Genomic DNA, 22,422 nt, shown 5'->3' with positions numbered 1-22,422 from the left:
GGTGAGGTAAGTAAGGAATGTAGGGTGAGGAGACTGCTTCATATTTCTTGTTTAACAGACATTTATGCGCAAGGTTGCCTGCAATATTGATATTGCAGTTTCAGCTTCACCTAGCTAACTACCACCAGAGCTTGGTTCCAAGACAGAATGTTGGCATTTGAACTAGAAAATATAGGGCACAGGTAGAATGCTATAAGCCTAGTTAGTCAGACTTGCTTCAGTAGGTTTCTAATTTTTAAAGCAACAGTATGAATGGTGCAAAACTCTTGGCAGGTTTAAGTATTGTAAATTTCATCTTGCCTTCCTTGGTAAGAAATAGAATGCCTTCTGGTCTGCTTCTATCCTTTACACAACATTTAGACATGCTGATTAATTAAATGAAAGCATTATTTACATATTCTTTCATGAAAAAGATCCTTATTTGCTGTTTCTTCCATACATTTGTGAAGTTTTTCTTTTGATAAAAAACACAGTACCACTGTTGTAATACTTTAGGTTCACCTATAACTATTCAACTGTGTATTGATCAGGATTTTTTGTTTCAGTTAGGGTTCACAGTTAAGCATTTCATTTTTTTTTTTTGTCTGTTGAAGGTTTGGCATTGAGATGGTCCCTCTCATCCAGAACGAACAGGAAGGTCTTGGGTTGGGTGAGGAGCCTGATCTTACCACTCTTGAAGGGTTCCACTGGGAAGGGATCTCCGTCAGCTCCCCTGGATCCATTAGAAAACGTAGCCTCTCCGAAAGTAGTGTGGCGATAGAGAAGACGGCTTCTGCTTACAGTTTCTTTGACAATCATGGCCCGAGCAAAGAAAACGAGCCGAGGCAGATCAGTTCAGTGATGGTTACCGAGGGTGCAACTTCTGGGTTCCAGATGCATGCAGATGCTTTGCCTCGGGTGAAACAAGAGGCATCTTCTCTCCCTTCATCACCATTCAGAACTGACTCCATCGCCAATGGAAGGAGGCTCAGCCTACAGACCCCCCCTGATGCCCGCAGCCTCGGCACAGCTGGCGCAAAAGAAATCCATAGGAGCCCAGAATACAGAGCACAGCTACTTGAAAGCCAAGATATGCTGGAAAGTCCAGGGGAAAGATACTGCTTGGCTTCAGCCCTTGCTGCGTCCAGTGCCGTCGACGCAGCCACTGACAGCAGCTATACATCTGGCAATGAACAGAATGACAGCCAGGGAATTGGCAAAAAAAGAAGAGCGACCGGAGTAAGTTGTCTGAATATTGTTAGACATTGTGGGTTGGATTCAGCGGTCCATTGGCACCTTCCGCTGACAGTCATGGATCATCCCCACTTTCCCCTCCCTCCAGCAGTCCTTTTTTAACCCTGGGGAAGCTTATTCCCAGCATTGTGGGGCCTGTTCAGAGTACTAGCCACATGGGCAGGAGAAAGGGCATGAAATCACCGTTTCTGCCTCTGCATATGGAAGATTAAAAAGGGAGTGATTTTACGCTTTCTCCTTCCTCGTTGCAGCCCACCAGCCTGTGTGGTTATTACTCCATGAGTCCCACATCCCTGGAAATAAAGTTTCCCTGGGCCAGAAATAAGTGCTGGAGGGAGGGCAACGCCAGGAAGATCTGTGGGCATTTTATTTATTTGATTTATTCATTTAAAACATTTACTTGCTGCCTTTCTACCTTGTGGCACTTAAGGCGGCTTACATTATAAATAAAATAACTATAATAGAACACATAGAAGACGGCAGTTTAAAATCTCAGGACTGCCAATAAATAAAAAGTAAATGAGTTGCTGGTCCATGTGCTGAATCCATGGATGGTTGGCAACCCGAGAAAGGGCCTTCTCCATCGTGGCACCCAAACTTTGAAATTCTTTCCCCATGGATGTTCTTCTGTCTCCCTCTAACGGTGTCTTTTGCCAGCAGGTGAATACTTTTTTGTTTCATCTGGAATATCCCCAGTAAGGGTTGTTAGCCCTTGTTCTAGTGTTTATATGTTTTTTTAATTGAATAATTTTATAATTTGAACTGCATTTTTAATTGTTTAATTGCTTTAACATTTTTATAATTGCTACCTTGTGGACCCTAATTGGGTGGAAAGGCAGCATAAAAATGTTTTAAATAAAGTGTGGTTTTATTGCCTGCCTTGACACATTCTCTTTAGTGATTTTGGTTCATCATGCCTTACTCCTGCATCTTCATGTGCAAAGGTTATAATTGGTCAGTAGTATTTATTTCTCCATCAACCCTAAGGCCAAATTAAGTATAACCCATTGGCATATATTTACTGTGCCACTTCCAAAATGTATTGCCTATTAAAAATCTCACTTGTCCAAATCTATGTTTATAGACAGGGATAGCTGTTAAATTTGTAGCTATTATCCAAAACCACCATTATACCACTTTAGCTAATAAGGAATACTTATCTTTAATTTGCAGGAGGGCTCCTCTCCGGAAATTCCAAGTCTAGAAAGAAAGAATAAGCGAAGGAAGATTAAAGGCAAAAAAGGTGTGTGGTAGTGAGAAATCAAGATGCATTGATTTATTTGTTTATGTGTTTATACTTCACGTTTCTCCCTGGATGGCCCTAAGGCAGCCTACATCAAACACTGTATACATACATTATTAGAAATGCAACAAACAGGACCTGCCCAAGATATGGATGTTGTTGTAGTTATTGTTTCTAGCTTAAAATGTTTGGGGGATGTCTCCTATAGGGATCCTATTTCTTCCACTAAAAGAAGCGACTTGCCAAGTCAAATCTTGTAACCCATTTTTCTCTTCCAGAACGTTCTCAGGTAGACCAGTTGTTGTCTATTTCCCTGAGGGAAGAAGAATTGAGCAAGTCATTTCAGTGTGTGGATGGAAGCCTGTTGCAGGCTCGAGCTGCTTTACAGGCAGCTTATATTGAAGTTCAGCGACTCCTTGTACTGAAACAACAGGTGACCACATCTGAGCTCCATTAGTTCAAGCTCTGGTAGTTTCAAGGTGATGTCTTTTGATGGACCTGATTGGAATTCTTTTTTTTTGTATTCTTAGATATCTGTGGAAATGGGCACTTTGAGGAGCCAGAGAATTGAGATCCTGCAGGGGCTTCAAGGTACTTGGACCCATACTGTTGTTCTACTAACCCTTGACCTTCATATGATATAAGGCTTGGATATTTGCAGTTATCTCCCTTCATGGCAGGATTCTGAGATACTCTCATTGTAAACCTTTCGCAAATGCTAACTGAAGTAAAGCAAACAAAAAAATTAGGTTGTTTGAATCTTGCTCATGACTCACCATCTCACGTAGAGATGCTGAATGTTTTAAATTCCACAGGATTCAAAGAACAAGGATCTGTGGGTAAAGTGTGTGTGTGTGTGTGTGTGTGTGTGTGTTAAGTGCCATCAAGTCGCTTCCGACTCATGGTGACCCTATGAATGAAAGTCCTCCAAAATGTCCTATCTTTGACAGCCTTGCTCAGATCTTGCAAATTGAAGGCTGTGGCTTCCTTTATTGAGTCAATCCATCTCTTGTTGGGTCTTCCTCTTTTCCTGCTGCCCTCAACTTTTCCTATCATGACGGTCTTTTCCAGTGACTCTTGCCGTCTCATGACGTGACCAAAATACGATAGCCTCAGTTTATTCATTTTAGCTTCTAGGATCAGTTCAGGCTTGATTTGATCTATAACCCACTGATTTGTTTTTTTTTGCAGTCCACAGAATTCGTAACACTGTCCTCCAACACCACATTTTAAAGGAATCTATTTTCTTCCTATCAGCTTTCTTCACTGTCCAGCTTTCACCCCCATACATAGTAATAGGGAATACGATGGCATGAATTAATCTAGTCTTGGTGGCCAATGACACATCCTTACACTTCAAAAGCTTTTCTAGCTCCTTCATGGCTGCCCTTCCCAGTCTCAATCTCCTTCTGATTTCTTGGCTGCAGTCTCCCTTTTGGTTGATGGTGGAGCCAAGGAATAGAAAGTCTTGAACAATTTCAATTTCCTCATTGTGAACCTTAAAGTTGTGTAATTCTCCTGTAGGTAAAGAGCATGTTTTAAATCTTCCACATTTAAAATGTAGGAATAGAAGGGTTCCATTTGTATGGTACTTCCATCCTAAATTCATATTAATTAACCAAATGTGTACTATCTATAAATACATCCTAATGTCAAATGCTAAATTTGCACGAGCAAATAAATCATAATTCATGTATAAAATATTGCATAGTTCCAAAGATACCAGGTTTGATCCACCCAGCTTTCCCACCAGTCAAAACTGAAGGAAGGGAGTCCCTTTTGACCACTGGTAAGGCTTTGCTGACAGCCAGCATGGTTTAGTGGTTAAGAGCGGCGGACTCTAATCTGGAGAACCAGGTTCGATTCCCCACTCCTCCACATGACCTTGGGCCAGACACAGTTTTCTCATCCCATACAGAGGCAGGCAATCTGAACATCTCTTGCTTTGAAAACCCTACCGGGTCACCCTACGTCAGCTGTGACTGGACAGCACTTTCCACCACCTCCACCATCACCAAGGCTATGCTGGGAATCATGGACCAAATATATATATAAGTATGGACAATGTTTAAGCATCAAAAGAAGCTACTTCACAGTTCCATATGTTAACCTCAAAGAATATTTCACAGTTTAAAAGATAAATAACCTAACATCATAAGTATCCTTAATCAATCCTAAATATTATTAGATGCAAAGGAGCTGTTTGCATTCCCCAAATACAATTTTAATAACAAAAAGAACTATTGCACAATTCTGCAATCATGAGTCATCAGGAATGAATTAAAAATATCAAATTGCATTTTGATCATAACAAATATCATTGCTTAAATCTGGAAGATGGTTATTACTCAGACTAAAAATGCTTACTCGGTTTCCTGACTTTTTTGAAGAATAATATCTCAAAAAATGGAAAAGGATAAATTTCCACCAATAAAGACAGACATGTGTCTTGCAATTTCAATATTTGCAGAAAGAAAACTCCCTAAGAGTAAAGAGTTTGAAAAGGCTGGTTTGCAGTTATGAGAGCTGTGATTCATTGAGAAACATAAGATAGTTTCCCCTCGGGCCGAGAGTTGTGCTATGGCTGTGAGCGCTCTGAAAGGGCAACTGGCATGCTTGACCTGAACTAGCTTCCTTGGGCTTCTCAAAAAAGGGGGCCAGGTTCAACACACACACACACACACACACATACACCCATTACCAGAGGCATAGGGGGCTCACTCTCCTGCTGCAGAGGAACAGGAAACACAGCCTCTCCAAGGAGGCATCCAACACAGTTCCCCCTGACCTTACATCCCAGGACCTGTGGATCTCGCTGAAGTACACTTCTCCTGTTTCTCTAGAAACGTATGAGCCTTCCGAACAGCAGGTTCATCCCAACAGCTCGAGTGAAAAAAGAAAGTGCAAGCTTCAGCTGACAGAGGCCCTAAATGCTAATTCGGGTCTTCTCGTTCCTCCTCTGAAAAACGTTTCGCACCTCTCAGCCCAGATATCCCCAGCTGTCTTGGCAGCCCCTCTCCAAGTAAGCGTCCCACCCACATTCCAAACTACTGGGGTCCTGGGAGCTGTCACAGTTCCTGATTCGTCCATTCAAATCAAGCAAGAACCTGCATCTCCAAAGCCTGGAGAAGAAAATATGAATACACTACTGCAGAGCTCTCCTTGTTCTCCACTAGCAGAACTCCAGTTGCAAGATGGTATGTTAGCTTAACTCTTATTAGAAAATGAACTGTTCTATTAAAGTATCTGTGTATGTTAGCTTGAGCCCCACTGTTCACTCCCTGTTCCTGGGCTGCCAGTGAGCAAAAGGTCAGAGTAGGACCTAGCTCAACTCTGTTGCTTTGCCAGTTGAGCCAAAGTGCAGCAAAGGAAGTGGGGTGGGGGGAGCCGGCCTGCTGAAGAAAACTGCATGACACTAAGGGTTGGATCCTGCTCAAAAGGGATTCCCAGGAACATACACTAGTTGCTCGACAAACTTTGCTAACATGATGGCTGTAGTTTGTGTGTCAGCTGCTGTCTTAATTAATGGAGCTTGAATTTAACCTTAGAATCTGTCATTCTCCATCAGTGGAGGAAAGTCTCCCTGAGCGGGCTGCTCCTCCCGCTCATTCAAAGGTCAGGACCAGAAAGTTCTAGGAGAACCTGAGCCACTACAGCTTGATTTCAAGAGTTAGGATTAGGGTGCATACATATTAAACAGTATGTGAAAATAGATATCCCATTTTCTTTCTTCAGGGAATGCAAGCCAGAAATCTTCCATGTACCCTGTAATCTGTGCTTCCATGTCTTTGTCAGGGCTCATTGATTTACAGCAACCTAATCAAGATGTCCAAGATCCTGTTCCTGAAAAGGAGACCACCAGCTTATCTGGCTGTTTCCCCCTCAGCTGTTCACCATCTTTAGAGTCAGTGAAGACCAAAGAAAACAAAGACCCTGCAGAGAATCCCATCTCAGAACAGTGCACTAGTTCCCTTCAGAGCAGAACCTTCCCTTCTGAAATGCCTGTGAATGAAGGTCCCAAACAGGCCACTGAGCAGCTTGAGCAGATGGCAGTCTCTACTCTGGTCTCCATAGAGAGCAAATTAAGCAAGAAAAAGAAGAAGCTGAAGAAGAAGAAAGCACTGCGAGCAGCCCATGTGCCCGAGAACAGTGACACAGAGCAGGATGTAAGTGACTCGAAACCTTTCAGGAAAGTCAAGTCTATAAAGGCGCCCAAAGGAGAAAAAGTTACTACATCCACCCCTCCAAAGCAAAAAGATGCAGAGGCTACTCAGGAAAAAAATGGGAAGAAGGATGAGAATGAGAGTGACACGTCTCTGGAATTTGTGGAGGTCCCCAAATCTCCTCTTGAAGTGGTGGCCATTACTTCCTCAGAGTCAGGAGATGAGAAACCGGACAGCCCTTCCAAGAGGGACTCCTTGAGCTCCCCAGAGCAGCTTTTAAGAGAAGCTTCTCGGTCTGGCTATGATGAAGTGAGCTCTACTAGTGAAATTGGAACAAACTATAGGGATGGCATTGGTAGAAGGTGAGTTGGGAAGTGTGTGATACTTCTAGTGCTGCTGCAATTTGTTTGTTGGATTGTGATAGATTTTGTTGGCTTTTGATTTTGATTAATCACCTTCTTGTTGCTTATTGTCTGTAATATTCTAGGTCACCTCTGGCATAAGTCAGAGAGGTGACTTATAAATACTGGGTTGGATTCATAAAGTCATAAGACACTTCCACCAGCAGGAGTATGTGTGAGTTCTCCCAATATCCGCTGTTCCCCGCGGCAGACCTTCACTCACTCCCAGACTGTTCCTGAGGGTCCCCTGTACCTCAGTAACAAATTTCAGGAATCTTAGGCTGAGATGAGAGCTGGAAAAGCTTCATTGTTACCAGAACTCCACTTATGGTATTTTTGATCCAACACACTGGCTTCATCCTAAGAAGTGTGAGGAGAGTTGTGGTAGAGGCAGGCAACTTTCCCTTTTCTCACTGCAGCTGCCTCCCTCCCCCATTTGTGCTCCTGTGGATCAGTAGACCTGGGGGGCGGGGGCAACATGGAGGTCTACAATAGGAAGATGAATCTGAAAAGTTGCTCTCCCCTCCTTCTCCAATGGGAAATACCGATGGAATAGCAACTTAGGATCCAAGCCACTATATATAATAATTATGTAAAAACTGATAGATTTTTTTTTAACATTGCTTTAAGTTTTGTAATGGCAGTGTTATTCTCTTTATTCTGTAGCGTGGCTGAGACTCAGACATCTATATCATCAATTAGAGGATCAAAAAACTCATCAGGTATATCCATTTGTTCGTTTGTTTAAAGTTGAGATGAGAAGAACAATCTTGAAGCCTTTTTGTGTGTGACGTATTGCCAGGTTCTTTGGAATTCGACAGGAATACAAACTCATCTTCTGAGAGGGGTAAATTTTAAAGTGCCTCAAAAAATAAACTGAGGCTGCAGAAGGTTGTCGAAAAAGGGTGGGGAAAACTAATATTTAGAAGAGTAAAAATTCTAATGTTGCATACAAGAGTAATTTCTTTGAAACAAACTGAGACAGTTCTTACTTCTTGGGTGACTGTAAATGCATGTGGTGATAAGACTGGGGTCTCTTTTTCCCGTTGTAGCAGAGTTGAACCAGTCTCCTTTCTCTTAAGTGGCTGTCTTTGGTTATTGCCGAAATAGTCCAAAACAGGATTCAGATTGTACAGTGTGGCCAGATAGGCTGTCAGCTTACAGGGCTTGGGCCTTTTGTGAAAATTGCTCATTTAAAGCGCATTCAGCAACTTTCCTGTCCCACTGCAAAGTAACAGCCATGTGGCTCACATCACGATTGATAGCTTGCTGTTGCCAGGCTTGTCTGAAGCTGCCAACAGGCCACCAAGAGTGCTCCTTGGCTTTCCTCTAGAGACTTCTGTTTTACTACATTGTAGTGCAGTGTGAATATCTTCACTGTCATTGAGTTTTTTTGTGTTTACTGTAATTAAGATTCATAGATCATTCCTAATGTACCCCTAAGCCAACAGCCATTTCCGTCCACACTGTTGCTTCCTCATTTCACATTGTCGTATGTTTCTAGTGTCTCAAAGTTGCTCCTTTTTTGATTCCCTCAGCCAGAGAACTCTTTAGCAGTTGCTTTGTGTTCTTTGATTCGAGTGGAATAAATTTGTATTAGTACATCCTGCCAACTTTGAGGGTCTCTTTGGGATTTTTGGGAACCAGGGAGTTTTCCTTCATCCTGGTATTATGAGCAGAAAGTTTGATTGATGGAAGGTTTTGGCCCCTGTGTTTGACAGAAGTCTCTTCAGAGCCTGGGGAGGATGAAGAACCTACAGAAGGGGTATTTGAAGGGCATTCAGCTGCAGTGAATGCTATGCAGATTTTTGGGAATTTGCTGTACACCTGTTCAGCAGACAAAACTATCCGTTCATATAACTTGGTGGTAAGTCGATTTGCTAAACAAGTTATGATAAAGAGGCTAACTTGCAGTGTTCCCTAGCATTCCTTAATGAGATGTTAAGTCTGTGAACCCCTTGAGGATTGACCATGGGGGATAAATTCAGTGAAACTAGAGCCAAATGAAATCTATTTAGATCTTTTGAAACCTAGTTATGTTTTTAAGAAACCGTTTATTTAGAAAATGCACATCTAGTAGATCAGGTTCCAGGAGGCTAGGCAGACTTATTAAGACCTGCATTTTTAAAGGTACAAACAGGTAACTTGAGAGCACCATTCAGGCACGATTAACACATTTTTGGTTTTAAATAAATGCAGATAAGCAGGAAATAGGTGGTTGATTTGGAAGATGCAGTGCTTGGGTGGTGCCTCAATTTGGGATCAGAGTGTAAATTAATATTGTCAATACCTTTCTCCATCCAGAACAGGAAATGTGTTGGTGTATTTGAAGGGCACACTTCAAAAGTGAACTGCCTGCTGGTTACTCAGACTAATGGGAAAAATGCAGCTCTCTATTCTGGCTCCAGTGACCACAATATAAACTGTTACAACATCAAGGTAATTATAGATACTGTAGCACCCATTTGAGGATGTGCAATCTCATAAACAAATTTGTGTGTTTGCTATTCTAGATACTTCTATCTTTTCACCTGATGGAACTAATATATAGACAGGATTGCTCTGTTTGTCCAAAACTACAGCGTAAATAGCATGCTCCACTTTGGACATCATCTGGTGGTCCCCGAAGGGTGTAGCAGCTGTTGGGGACAGGGGCTGTCGCTATATGTAATAGAGCTAAAAGAGATCAAGTTAGCGCCATCAGAGGGTGTCCTCAGATTTAAATGTTTCCATCTGTGGGGCATGACTGTCTTGCTTCCTCCCACTGTAGCCCAAAATGCCCCTGAGATATTGTTCCAGGAGCAGCATTTGTGTGTGTGGGATGGGGGGTGGGAATTGGTCTGTAAAGGGAGGGGGAAGTGGGATGGTCATACTCCAGACAGAAATCTTTATCTGTGAAAACAATCCCTTGGCTCCAAGCCACTGTTTTCATTGCCCAGGTATCACAGCCTGGCCTTCCCAAGCCTGAAGATTCGGTTGCAAACAAAGCTTTGGGGTACTTCATTTAGGATCTCTTATCTGTGCATGGAGAACAAAGCTTTTAATATGCTATCTGTTTCCTCTTTCCAGACTAGAGAACGTATTGATCAGTTTAGGTTAGATGACCGTGTACTCTGTCTGAACACTAGGTGGAAAATCCTTTACGCAGGACTTGCAAATGGCAGCGTGGTCACTTTCAGCATAAAGGTCAGTATGAAGGATGTGTATTCCATAGAACCATGTCAGGAGATCCAATGATGTCTTTCTATTCAAATATATAGCTTAATGCATCAAATCTCTGGTTTATGAATGCATGCTTTAAAAACTTGCATGGTAACCTGGAAAGGACAAACAGCGTTTCCAGTGGAATTTGTGCCACCATTTCTGTGGCTTCAGAAGTAAAGGACAGAATAATTTGGGCACCAGGGAGCCAGTTGTACATGTTCATATACAGAAGTGTACCATAAGCTGCTGCTGGAGATGTTAACTGAATATTTAGAATAATTCATTTTCATTTGGAACTTGTTCTTTAATATAAGAATAGAAATAATGTATGGAGGCACAAAGCTTCTGGGTTGGAACAAGATATAAACTGGATAGACAAATAAATTCGCTCCATGCTTTTTTTTTAAAAATGTGAGATGTCTTGAGAAAGTATCTAGAGAGGTAGCATTAAAATGATCTCAACAAATACTTACTTAGAAAATTAAATGAGGTTGTAGAGAAAGGTGCTGTCTTTCGCTCGAATAACCTGAGTGGGCAAGTAGAATAGCCATACTATTGTGACATGTTATTTAAGTAGTGCTTTTTAAAAAGGAGACTGCTTTTAACTGGAAATATTGTCAGTAATGCTTAAAATTGCATGTTTCCTCAGAATAACAAACAAGGTGATACCTTTGATTGCCATGGTCCCAGAGCAATCAGCTGTCTAGCTACAGCCCAAGAAGGAGCACGCAGGTTACTGATTGTGGGATCTTACGATTGTACGATCAGCGTGCGAGATGCCCGAAATGGACTTCTGCTTCGAACCCTTGAAGGTCATAGCAAAACAGTCCTCTGTATGAAGGTAACTAATTAGAAAATAAGACCTTTTAAGGACAGGCTTCTTTCAGCAGTTTTCCCATCTCTGAAAACTGAAAACCTTATTTATTACCAACCAAAGATTGGTACAATTTATGTAACTTACAATAATGCATGCCATATTTTCGTGTGGAGAGGCTCTTTTTTTCCTGTCTCCACTAGGATCCCTAAGTGACCCCCTGCTGTTCCCTCTCACGCCTCATCAAATTCCATTGCTTTTGGAACTACCTATATGATGATAGACAAGGGGAGGATGATTCTGGAGAAATGCAGAGTGTTTTAAAACTGTTTTTATAGTCTGCTTCTAGCCTGAGGACTATTTTTAAAAATATTCTCTTTGGGCTATCATTTTATACTGTTGCTTATTCTTACGGCTATTGATTTCTGATAATTTCATGCTGTTTTTATGATTTTATTGTTTTACTATTTGAGCCACTTCAAGCCAGCCTTTGGAGAGGCAGCATGTAAATTTTCTGAATAAATAACAATCTTCTTAAAAATGTAATGAACTTTCAAAGATCTTTGGTTCTGTAGGGCCAGGCTGGATACTTCCTGGCTTGGGCAGAATGCAGGTGCCTGGGTGAACAGGAGTTCATTTACAAGCTGGGATTCAAAAATTTTGAGAGATCTTTGAGGTGGTAGAGACATGCAGACCGCACAGGAGCGAATGGTTAATGCCTGACTGGAGTTTAATTTTAACTTGTCATGATGTCTGATTGCAGTTTAAGGTGGCTAGCTTATAAATAGGTGGGATAGAGCCTAGAAGCATTTCAGGCTCTCTTCAAAATGAACTTTCAACGTGCTGAGTAGAAGAGCAGTCCTGAGGGCTCAGGCCAAAGGTCTGTCTAATTCAGGCTCCTGCCTCTCACGCAGGCCACTCAGATGTCCTGAAAGGCCCAGAAACAATGCATACAGAAGTCAAAGCCTTCCCGCTGTTTCCCCCCAGCAATTTGTACTCAGAGGTGTGTGTAGTGCCTCTGAACATAGCAAACATGGCAAATGGTAATTGATGGACTTGTCTAGTCCAGCATTTCCCACCCTGTAGGTCCAGTTTTATTGATTTGTGCATGTGTTTTTGTGTGTGTTTTTTTAAGTGGGTCACCATACCAAGTAAATCTAGGCTTATGGGACACCGTTCCAAAAAGGCTGGGAAGCACTGGTCGAGTCCCCATCATATTTCATTCTCTTGTTACAGCAGACCTAAAATGTGCAAGGCAGAGTGGGTAGGATAGAGACAGTGTTTGAAATATCCTCAGTAATCAGGTTGTCTGTCTTAAAAGGTTGTGAATGACTTGGTGTTCAGCGGTTCGAGTGACCAATCTGTCCATGCCCACAACATACATGTAAGTTGCTCATACAATAAAAAACTGAGAAAATATGGTTGCTATGATACTGTTTAGTGACCTTCCTCTAGCTAATTATCTCCTATGTATTTTGTATCTTTACATTTGGGTTCTTCCTTTTTACTGAGAAATGCATAAATAAGCGTGAGCTCATAATAGATACTTATGGGGGATTAACCTCATAATTTCGGGGTGGGCACATTTCTTAGTGTCAGTGTTAATTCTGCCTTCCCTACCAGCAACTGCAGTGTACTGAAAAGTTGAGCCAGAGGTCAAGGTGTTAACTGACCTTTTGTAGAGCCTGCTTTCTTGCACCTCTATCCCTGACCTGGATGGCCCAGGCTAGCTTGATCTTATCAGATCTGAGGAGCTAAGCAAGATCAGCCCTGGTTAGTACTTGGATGGGAGACCACCCAGGAAGTCCAGGGTTGCTGTACAGAGGCAGGCAATGGCAAACCACCTGTGGACGTCTCTTGCCCTGAAAACCTTATGGAGTTGCCATAAGTTGGCCACAGCACTGGACGGCACTTTCCACCACCAAGCTCTAAAGCAATTGGAGTGCCACTAAAGTTCTGTTCTGTCAGGAATGTTTAATATAAGAAATGTGCAAGCTCACATATGGATATCCATATGTGTTGTACTTAAAAGTAATTTTTGTTACAGACAGGGGAGCTTGTACGGATCTACAAAGGACACAACCATGCAGTGACGGTTGTGAACATCCTGGGGAAAGTTATGGTAACAGCCTGCTTGGATAAGTTTGTTCGTGTTTATGAGCTGCAGGTAAAAGAACAAATATCAGCTCTAATGTATGTTGCTTCTCATAACCTTCTATTAAAAAGTGGCATTCTGTGTTGTTTCTGCAACCTCTTTTTCCCCACAGACTGGGAGTCTTTAGTTGGTTTGTTTGAACATTCATGCATTTAAGGAGATGTGAACTGGATCAAAAACCCCTTTGCTCCAAGCTGAGCTTGAGAGATTAGGAAGCCCTGTAGGAGCGGCTAGTTTTCACTTCACTGAAACGCTGCTGCAGCCTGTTCTTGCCTACCGGAGCAGCCGTGCTGCACAGTCACACAGCAGCTGGATGTTTTACTCTTAGATTTTGTTTTACTTTGTTGGTTTGCTGAGCACTGACAAAACCCATGGGATTATCAGCATAGTTAAGTCTTTCATTGTCCAAAAGCTTTCTCTGGGGGGAACCACCTATAGCCATGCGTGACTGAAAGGCGTTTGGATTTCATAAGATGAGTGAGGTACAACTGTAAAGCATGGCAAGACCTAGGTTTCTTATTATGTCCGTGCATTTTAGTTGTGTAAACTTATTTTCAAGAACAACGCATACTTCTCAGCTTGTGAAGTGTCTGATGCTTTTAATTTTCTTCTCCTCCCAAGTCTCACGATCGTTTGCAAGTCTACGGAGGACACTCGGATATGATTATGTGTATGACCATTCATAAAAGCATGGTAACCGTTTTTTCCCTTTTCTTTAAAAGTAGTGATTTACTTTCAGTGGTAGTAGTAATCCTGGAGTGGTTTCCTCCTTCTCACATATTTTGTAGTCAGGGTTATGCAAATAATTTCATGTTTGGTTCCTTCCAATAATTGGAGTTTTCACCTCATTCCTCACTCAGTGTACTGCCTGCTTCAAAGGAACAATGCTTTTCAGCCCACTGTGTCCCCCACAACTCTTCATGGGTGTTCACAACAAGGAAGGAAGTTGAGGGGTGGGGAGATTTTAGGGCATGGCAGAAAAAAACAGTCTGTACTTTATAGCCATCTGAAATAGGGACAAGTCTCCTTTTCAAGAAGGCTGTCAGCTGCAGATTTGGGACCTTTCTATCATGCTTCGAAACATCTTTTTTTCTTCTCCTACCCCTCTACCTGTTGGCCATTTATGCAGGGTCAATTTTGAAGCTCTCTCAAAGCTCTTTTTAAAAAAATGCGACCTTTAAAATGACTATTCATGGTCCCAATGCTGAAGGAGAAATTTCACACAACCCCACTCGCCTGCTCCTTGTTTGTATAGCCATTAGCAATCGCTAGTTGCATAGCTAACGTGCAGCTGTGATTTTGCATGTTTCCTGGAGGAGGTTCATAACGTGGAGGGGTTCTGTAATTCTGAATTTAGGATCCTTAAATGATACCTTTAGCAGAACTTTAATTCTCCTTTGAAGGCTTTTATGTTATGATTTTTCTGAGGCCATTTTTTCCCTTTTCAGATTTACACTGGCTGCTATGATGGCAGCATCCAAGCTGTGCGGCTTAACTTGATGCTGAATTATCGTTGCTGGGTAAAGAACACAGTTTTTTCCTCCCTAGGCTTGAAGCCTGTTTTGTTCTCAGGAAGCTGAGGAAAGTTCTCCTCACTGGTCAGCTTCTAAATGACCAGCCAAGACCATCTTAATGGTTGTAGGAATGAGAAAGACGCATCACCCTAAATATGCCTGTAGGACATAGAATAAGATGTGTCATATTCTGTTCTCAGCTGCCACTCTCAGGGAGATCATCTTTGTTTTACAACACTTGCCGTGGCTGTCACTATAAATTGGAAGAGCCCTCTGTGGCTGCCAGAAATGTTACAGCAAGAGGGTAGAGAACTTGTGACAAGAATGCTGTTTGGGACTGTATTCCTATAGCAAGTGTGCCCTAGCAGTCGGGGGGAGGGGGAACAGCACATTGGCTCTGGGAGACCTACAGCAGGGGCGCAGAAACCAAAACCCTGACCCTGTGCTGCTCCCCTTCAAGCAGTTGGGAAAAGACCGAAGATCCCATTAGCCTGCATGCCTAAATAGCCGTTTCCTGTCCTCCAAGAATTTATATAGTCTCCTTTTCAAAGCTAGCAGCCATCTTCACATGCTTTGACAGTGAGTTCCATGTATTAATTATGTGTGGTATTAACTATTTTTTGTCAACCCTGTTTATTAGCTATCCCAAGTCTTAGTATTTTGGAAGAGAGAGGTCTTTTCTCAACACTTGTGTATTCTGTCTGCAAAGCCCTAAGGTCTATAGTTTTTCTTTGGAGGGGAACTGCATCAGAAGTGACTCTCAACATATGTCACTGCAAAGTCATTTTATTGTGCTCAAGGAATTAAAAAAGGACTTCAGAAATGAAGCACCATATTAGACATTACTAATACAAGAGAAACCTTTTTTTTTTTTTTTTTTTGCAAAGGACAACAGTAATTTGAACACAATAAAATGACTTTGCAGTGGCATATGTGGAGAGGCACTTCTGATGCACTATGTTTGTGGCAAGAAAGTCTGAAATTTTTCCGTGGTTCACTTGGTTGCATGTAAGCAGTCTGACAGGAGAACAGGTGTTTTCTCCAACATCAACATCACCGCATCAGTGTTATGCTAGTTTAACTGCTAGTTTAACAGTTAACAACAGTGAGTGGAAAAGAACAAAACGCACGTGCAGTGCGATCACTTTTAAGCTTCTGCCATGCTTCCTCCGTAACGTCTGACTTAATTCTCTCTCATCAGTGGCACGGATGTTCATTGATATTTGGAGTTGTGGACCACCTGAAACAGCATTTGTTAAATGACCACACAAACCCAAACTTTCAAACACTAAAATGTCGCTGGAAGAACTGTGATTCGTTCTTCTCATCGCGGAAAACGTCCAAGCAGGTATGCGTTAAAGAAACTGAATAAGACAAAAAGTGGAGAGAGAATGTTTGTGAGGGGCTGCTCATACTGCCTGTCACAGTGATTAAGTATATTTAGGCATTAGAAAAAATTCCATCACGAACTCTGTTTATGAAAAGAGGTTATCAGTAAGATGTTTACAGTTCATACAGGTGTTTAAAGAATGTTCATAATAATCCTTTTAAGTATTAAGTAGCAAAGTGATTATAATCACTTTAAAGTCCTGTGCAAAAGTAACAAATCTAGAGAAGAACTCGCCCTTAAAAATGAAAAAGCCCCACCCATTGCTAAGTTATAAGATGGGATTCTGTAGACCAGGAACAGAGCGAGTTGTGGGATTTCTATTTATTATTTATTTGTTAGATTTATACCCCATCCTCCCCAGCATAGCCTTCTGCTGCCTTCTGTTCCCACTGGGGCCCCTGAAAAGGGGGAATTGGCAGAAATAACACCCCCGATGCACACATCTGTTGTAGCATGACAGGAAAGAACAAGTTCTGCCAAATCTCGCTTCTGCTTACAACCCCTGCACTAGAAACATCATTGTTCTTGAGGATCCCCTAATCCTTGGGTGCAGTTTTTCCAAGGATTTGGGGCTGCTATGGAAGCCATTCATTGTTCTGTACACTCCAACCCATAGATCAGAATGAAGGCAGGTGAAGCCAGTGTAGGTACATTGAGCTGGAAGCTCTGAGGAAATACAGAGTTCTCAGCCATTTACCAACATTTCCCCTTTATTTACTTTTTTTCAGAACAATTGTCAAATTTTTTAAAAAATCTGGATGGTTCAGGGACCATCAGAGTGTACACTTTAGTACCACTACCTCATTTTTTTTTTAGTCTTCACTAATGTATAAAAATATTTTATTGACCAATCAATAGAATTCGTCGAAGGCTTTCACGGTCAGAGTTCATTGGTTCTTGTAGGTTATCCGGGCTGTGTAACCGTGGTCTTGGTATTTTCTTTCCTGATGTTTCGCCAGCAGCTGTGTTACTGTGTTACTCCTCTGAAGATGCCTGCCACAGCTGCTGGCGAAACGTCAGGAAAGAAAATACCAAAACCACGGTTACACAGCCCGGATAACCTACAAGAACCAATAGAATTCGGTTTGTTTCCTGGTATTAAAAAAATCTCCCTAAATATCTACTTGTTGATGTTAAATAAGCAAAATAGTGGAAGTGCAGAGAGAAGGGGAATAACCCATTGGGTGTAAGCAGACCCAGCCCCCATACAGATTACTTCTGTATGCTGACTTTCTAAAGTATGCATGTTTTGTCTTGGGGTGGGGGGGAACAATAGTGCTAATACTAAATTTCCAGTTAGGCCAGAGCAGGTGTGCACATATATTCAGAATGCGTGCACTCCTAAGTCCTCTGTCACTACCAGCTTATTGACTACAGAGAAACTCTGAGAAGGAAAATGCTGGTGCTAATGGAAAGAGGCACACAATAACCCCCACCCCCACTTCTTTGATGCCGGTCCTCATAGCTATTTGATGTGGACTGTGGAGATTAAACAACCAAGAGATGGGATTCATAACGTTGATAGGAAGGATGAGCCTACGTGGGAAAGGAGGATTTAAAAAAAACTTAGCATTGTTGTTTTCTCTCTGCTCAGGATGCTGTGGGACATATTGAAAAACATGCAGAAGACGATAGCAAGATTGACTCATGAAGTGTTTATACCTCCCACATTGGGAAGTACGTTTTCTATACTGGAAATTCCATGTCTTGTCCCTCTTCCTCCTGAGTTCCTACTTGGAGTACGAAGAGGAGTAAGGCTTCTTCTTTTTTTTGCTACAGAGACAACTTTTTGCATGCAGCTCTGTAGAGAAAGGAATGATGGACAGATTCAGACCAAACAACCACAAATGTTTTAAGTTTTTATTCATCAGGAGAAACAAACTCCTTTCCTTTTTATTCTACACTCTCAAAGTAGTAGATGGCGTATATATAAGATTCAGACCTTAGTACTGAAACTGGTGCTTAAAGAATCTGTTGCGTTCATCCGTTTTTATGTTGTATGAAAGATCTCCCAGGTATATTATACTTTTGGATTTAGACAGTTTCAATAATCTAAAAAAAAAACCTCCCGAAATATCACAAAAGCATTGATTGCTCTGTTTCCTTCATCACATATTTGTACCACTTCATATGATGAGATATGACTTACCTAAGCCTGTACAGCAATTCACGGCTGTAGTTGATTTTCTGTACATTTTTGTACCCCAAAGAGGTTTGTGGTGATGGGTGATAGGTACCACATCACCCAACAGCCATGTAAACACCAATTTATTGGCGCTTTTATTTTTAATTGGTGCAAAGACCAATGCAGATAACATCTTATTTTTAAGCATTGTCTATATGTGTTCAGTGCTGGTCTTCTCACAATAATTAAACTACATTCTGAATATAATTTTTGTTTTAGTTATTTGTGGCATTGTAAACTATTGAGCTTTGGAGTCTTGCATCTCTATTGAACATTTTCTTTTCCTGTCTGGTTAACACTCGGACTCAAAACCATATTTGGACAGTGACTTTTTAACAGACTTTGTTTCCATTATGGTCTGGTTTAATAATTGGAAGTTCCCCTGTAAGAGAAAGGGTTATTGGATTTGAAACATGATTTTGCAGTCTGAGGAGCCCAAGCAGAAGCTGAATGTTTATGTGCGTATGATCACCACCATGTAGAGTTGCTTGAAGACGTTGGTTGCAGTGCGGAGAACCTATGTGTAATCACAGGGAAGAAATGTTCATTCAGGTGGCATTCCAGCAATTCCCACTATTTTGTTGTTGAAGTGGTTTGTTCTTTGCTTTTGTAGTCAGTGTTCTCATCATTTTCAGTTTTCCTCTGGAATAAGCAAAAAAAAAAAAAAAAGACAGAGATAGAGATACCAGTAACTGAAGAGGATGGCTGTTTAGATTTAAATGTCATTTTATTCTTCAGTTAAGGTGAATGGCCTGAAAGAGCCATGAGGGTAAGAACCAGAACAGGCTTGAAAGCAGTGTTTTTTTTTTTTTTTTTTTTTTTTTTTTTTTTTTTTTTTACAATTTACCCAAACTTGAGGAAGTAAAGGGTTATTCTCCACTGTTCTTGCTGTATATTTGATTCTTGCCTCTCAAAAGCTACTGGGGAAAATATTGCCCTCCCTTTTTGTGCATAAACGTAGTTTCTAAACAGCCTCTTAAGTTTATCTGGGGAAATAAGTTCTTTTCTTTTTACGTTATCATGTGTCTCTAACTTTGGACAAGATCCATCATCCCTCAGGTGGTCATTCCCTGAGTGAGATGAAGACATTTTGCTTACAATTCATTAAGAAGGCTCTGTTTTGAAAATAATTTTCAGAAGCGAAGTAGCAACCTGCATCAGACACTTCCTCTTCTGCTATCTCTTAGCAGATGGCCTGAAGACATTGGCTATTTTGTTGTTTTTGACATTTTCACCATCACATATTTGTTGTTTTTTTTTTTTTTTTTAGAGGGGCAGCCTTTTTTTTGACAGTAAGAGAAGCTATAGGGAGAAACTTGGTTTTCTGAGCTTTATCAATAGAGCATTTGAACGGTAGAAAAACACTTCAGTAACAGTTGTGAGAACACAAAATCAATTGCTTTTAGATCCTCCATAGATGAATTCAGTTTGAAAGGAAGATGCAGAGCCAGAGTGTTGTATTGAAAAGTATGTGGAGTGCTGTGTTTGTACTAGTCTTGAGGATTAGTAAATGAATGAATTTTAATTTTTCATCCTCTTCTGGTTTCTTCTTTGAGGGATTCTTTATTAAAAGAGGATGGTGACTTTGTTTGCAATTTAAAAAAAAGAAATGTCTTTTTTCATCATTGTTGCAAGTATTAAGTTCTTGCATCATTTAGTATTCTTGGATCATTTAGTGTTTTTGGCCACTTTAATAGGAGTGTGAGGGTGAGTGTGTGCGCATGTTTAAGATGGGTATGAAGACAGATTTTCCTTTAATCCATTTTGGGATGCCTTAGACCTTTTGTCTTCAGAGTGCTTCAACTATAATAAAGTGTACACGTTTTGTCAAATGTTAGTTTCCATATGTTGACTTTTATTTGAAATGTGGATGAGAACTCCTGCAAAACCTGGTCTTGATGCATGTTCATAAATTCACATTACCTCTGATGATGTTATAGAAGGTCTCGTCACTTAAGTCTGTTACAGTAAGATAAAACTGGAGTCACAGTTTCCTCATTCAGTTCTTAGAAATGTCCTTCTCTTATACTTCAGGGATTTTTTTGAGGCTCTGTTCTGCACTTCTACCTCTTTTCCAGGGAATTAGCCTGTTCCTCTAGGCTGTGCAGGAAGCCATGGAGACATAAAAGATAAAATAATGTGTCTATGAATTGTGGAGTTGGTTTGTCAAGATTATGTTGGTCACACTTATGGCAGGTTTCTGGCATCTTTCCACAGATAAGTTGAAGGAAGTTTTTAGTATAAAATCTTCGAGATGATGATTATCTCTTTTTTTTTGTCTTGGAAAGAGAGAAGGAAATGACGTGACTAGAGGGAATTGTGGAGTGTGTTTTGGATAGTGTGCGGAGTGTTAACTTTTATATGTTGGCTTAATGACTCAATAAACTGTTACACGGTGTGTATAAAGTGAATTTGGACTGCATGCCAACACAATAGACATTTCTTTCCTACCATTTATCTTATTTCATGATTGAGTATTCTGTGTTACAACTGTGCTGTGAGGAAATGGTTTGTGCATTAGCCTTTTGGGGACTGCTCAGTTACTTGTCTGTTAGCATGCCTTTACCAATCAATCTAACTACATTTCAGTGACTACCCCAGCTTCTGTTTGGCCCTTGTAGCAAATACTTGGGCATGAATGGCAGACTTCTAAATTTTTTGATTGAAACACCAAATGTATAATCCACACCCATTGCAATAAGTGGCAGAATTCTCAGAATATCAGCTCTGGATTGCATCTGTAAATGTCAACCTGAACTTAAATTCTGTTATACCTTTGCATTTTTAAAAAAATCTGGAGTCATGTTGAACAGCTCACATAGTTGGTTGCCTATTGCTTCCATACTGATTTTTTTTTAACCAGTAGCTTGCTCTGGATTCCTAGCAGGGAGATTTTCTATGTCACATATAAGCAGGCAAAAGTATCAGCTCATTTTTTTTGTCTGGAAATACCTTGGTTTAAACTCAACCAGATTGTATAGCTTTCAAGGCTGGAACAGATTGGTGTTGTCTAAAATAATAATTAAAAATGCTAGAACAAACTAAGAGTAAACAGTGTAGACAATATATTCTATAATAAATTTAATGGCAATATTCCCTAATGTATTTAATTTCAGTGGGATGAAACCTGTGTGGCTTTTCTCACAGGTAAATATATGTCATTCATGTACACAAAATGATTTGGTCTTTCCTTTCCTTTTACTACAAAGCTGTGAACTTCATCAAACAGAACAAAAACCATGAAAATAAAGTTACTTTATACTAAAAGGTATCTAGTGTGGTTTTTCTTCCAATTACTCATGATGCTTTAAGAGTTATAGTTGGTTAAGTGGCAGTGGAGCAGAAAAGGAGTCATTCAACATTTGGTTTAAGAATCTTTCTGTCTTGCATATAGGATACTTAAACTTACCATGCTTAAAACCTTATGAAATTTGATGTGCCAGTTTCAAAAGTGCAGATTGTAAAAGGTCACTGGCTACTAGGTACCAACACTGATTTAAGCCACTTTGAGTCTACAACAGAGAAGTGGTATATAAATATTTTAATTAAGTCATTGCTCAGCATCTTCAAAAGTTGATCCTCAAGGTTACAGTAGCCCACAACATGAGCAGAAATATGTGAGGTGGAACAGAAAAATGCTTCTCACTGTAGCAACTTGACCCATCTGGTTGCATAAGAGAAAGCTTCACAACTAAAAAGAGCTAGACACTCACAAATAATACTTTTAAATCCATCAGAATGTTTTTATGAGCCTTAATTTCAGCCTGGTGCGTCTGGAGAAATGAGTTTCCATCTAGTGCTTTGGTCATAGTTTGTACAACAATGAAGCTACAGCCTACCTGCAAGTTTTCTAATGTGAGATCTTGTAGCTTCCAGATACATGTACTTACAGCACAGTACAATTTTTCCACCACATGTATCGGTAACATGTCATGTGTGATACAGTCTTGAATTGCTTAATAGACAAATTTCAGTTTGGGGAGGGGGGGTGCATTCTTTTACCAAGCTCGGATCTAGCTAGTTAGTTTTTACCTGTTGTTGCAGAAAGCATTCACACTTTTTACATGGGTATGGTTCATTCACAGTAAGTGCAAACTCTTATAAATACTAAGTGCAGCCT

At 40.7% G+C, this 22,422-nt stretch overlaps 1 protein-coding gene across 1 annotated transcript in view; it reads left to right on the top strand.

Annotated features, from left to right (window-relative positions):
* ZNF106 (zinc finger protein 106) overlaps nucleotides 1-18,051 on the top strand; it is a 57,234-nt gene extending 39,183 nt beyond the window's left edge. The window contains exons 6-22 of the mRNA XM_056851016.1: nucleotides 594-1,218; nucleotides 2,407-2,476; nucleotides 2,755-2,909; nucleotides 3,007-3,067; nucleotides 5,320-5,673; nucleotides 6,212-7,001; nucleotides 7,707-7,762; nucleotides 8,762-8,907; nucleotides 9,345-9,479; nucleotides 10,110-10,226; nucleotides 10,894-11,085; nucleotides 12,380-12,442; nucleotides 13,106-13,225; nucleotides 13,835-13,906; nucleotides 14,662-14,733; nucleotides 15,929-16,075; nucleotides 17,712-18,051. Of these exons, the coding sequence (XP_056706994.1) occupies nucleotides 594-1,218; nucleotides 2,407-2,476; nucleotides 2,755-2,909; nucleotides 3,007-3,067; nucleotides 5,320-5,673; nucleotides 6,212-7,001; nucleotides 7,707-7,762; nucleotides 8,762-8,907; nucleotides 9,345-9,479; nucleotides 10,110-10,226; nucleotides 10,894-11,085; nucleotides 12,380-12,442; nucleotides 13,106-13,225; nucleotides 13,835-13,906; nucleotides 14,662-14,733; nucleotides 15,929-16,075; nucleotides 17,712-17,768 (3,232 nt within the window). The 3' untranslated portion in view covers nucleotides 17,769-18,051. The remainder of the gene's footprint in view (nucleotides 1-593; nucleotides 1,219-2,406; nucleotides 2,477-2,754; nucleotides 2,910-3,006; nucleotides 3,068-5,319; nucleotides 5,674-6,211; nucleotides 7,002-7,706; nucleotides 7,763-8,761; nucleotides 8,908-9,344; nucleotides 9,480-10,109; nucleotides 10,227-10,893; nucleotides 11,086-12,379; nucleotides 12,443-13,105; nucleotides 13,226-13,834; nucleotides 13,907-14,661; nucleotides 14,734-15,928; nucleotides 16,076-17,711) is intronic.
* Nucleotides 18,052-22,422: the final 4,371 nt, after the last annotated feature.

This window comes from Euleptes europaea, chromosome 6, assembly GCF_029931775.1.
Source record: "Euleptes europaea isolate rEulEur1 chromosome 6, rEulEur1.hap1, whole genome shotgun sequence".
NCBI lineage: Eukaryota > Metazoa > Chordata > Lepidosauria > Squamata > Sphaerodactylidae > Euleptes > Euleptes europaea.
Note: the sequence above shows the minus strand (reverse complement) of the source record. Positions and strands in the feature narration are given on the sequence as shown.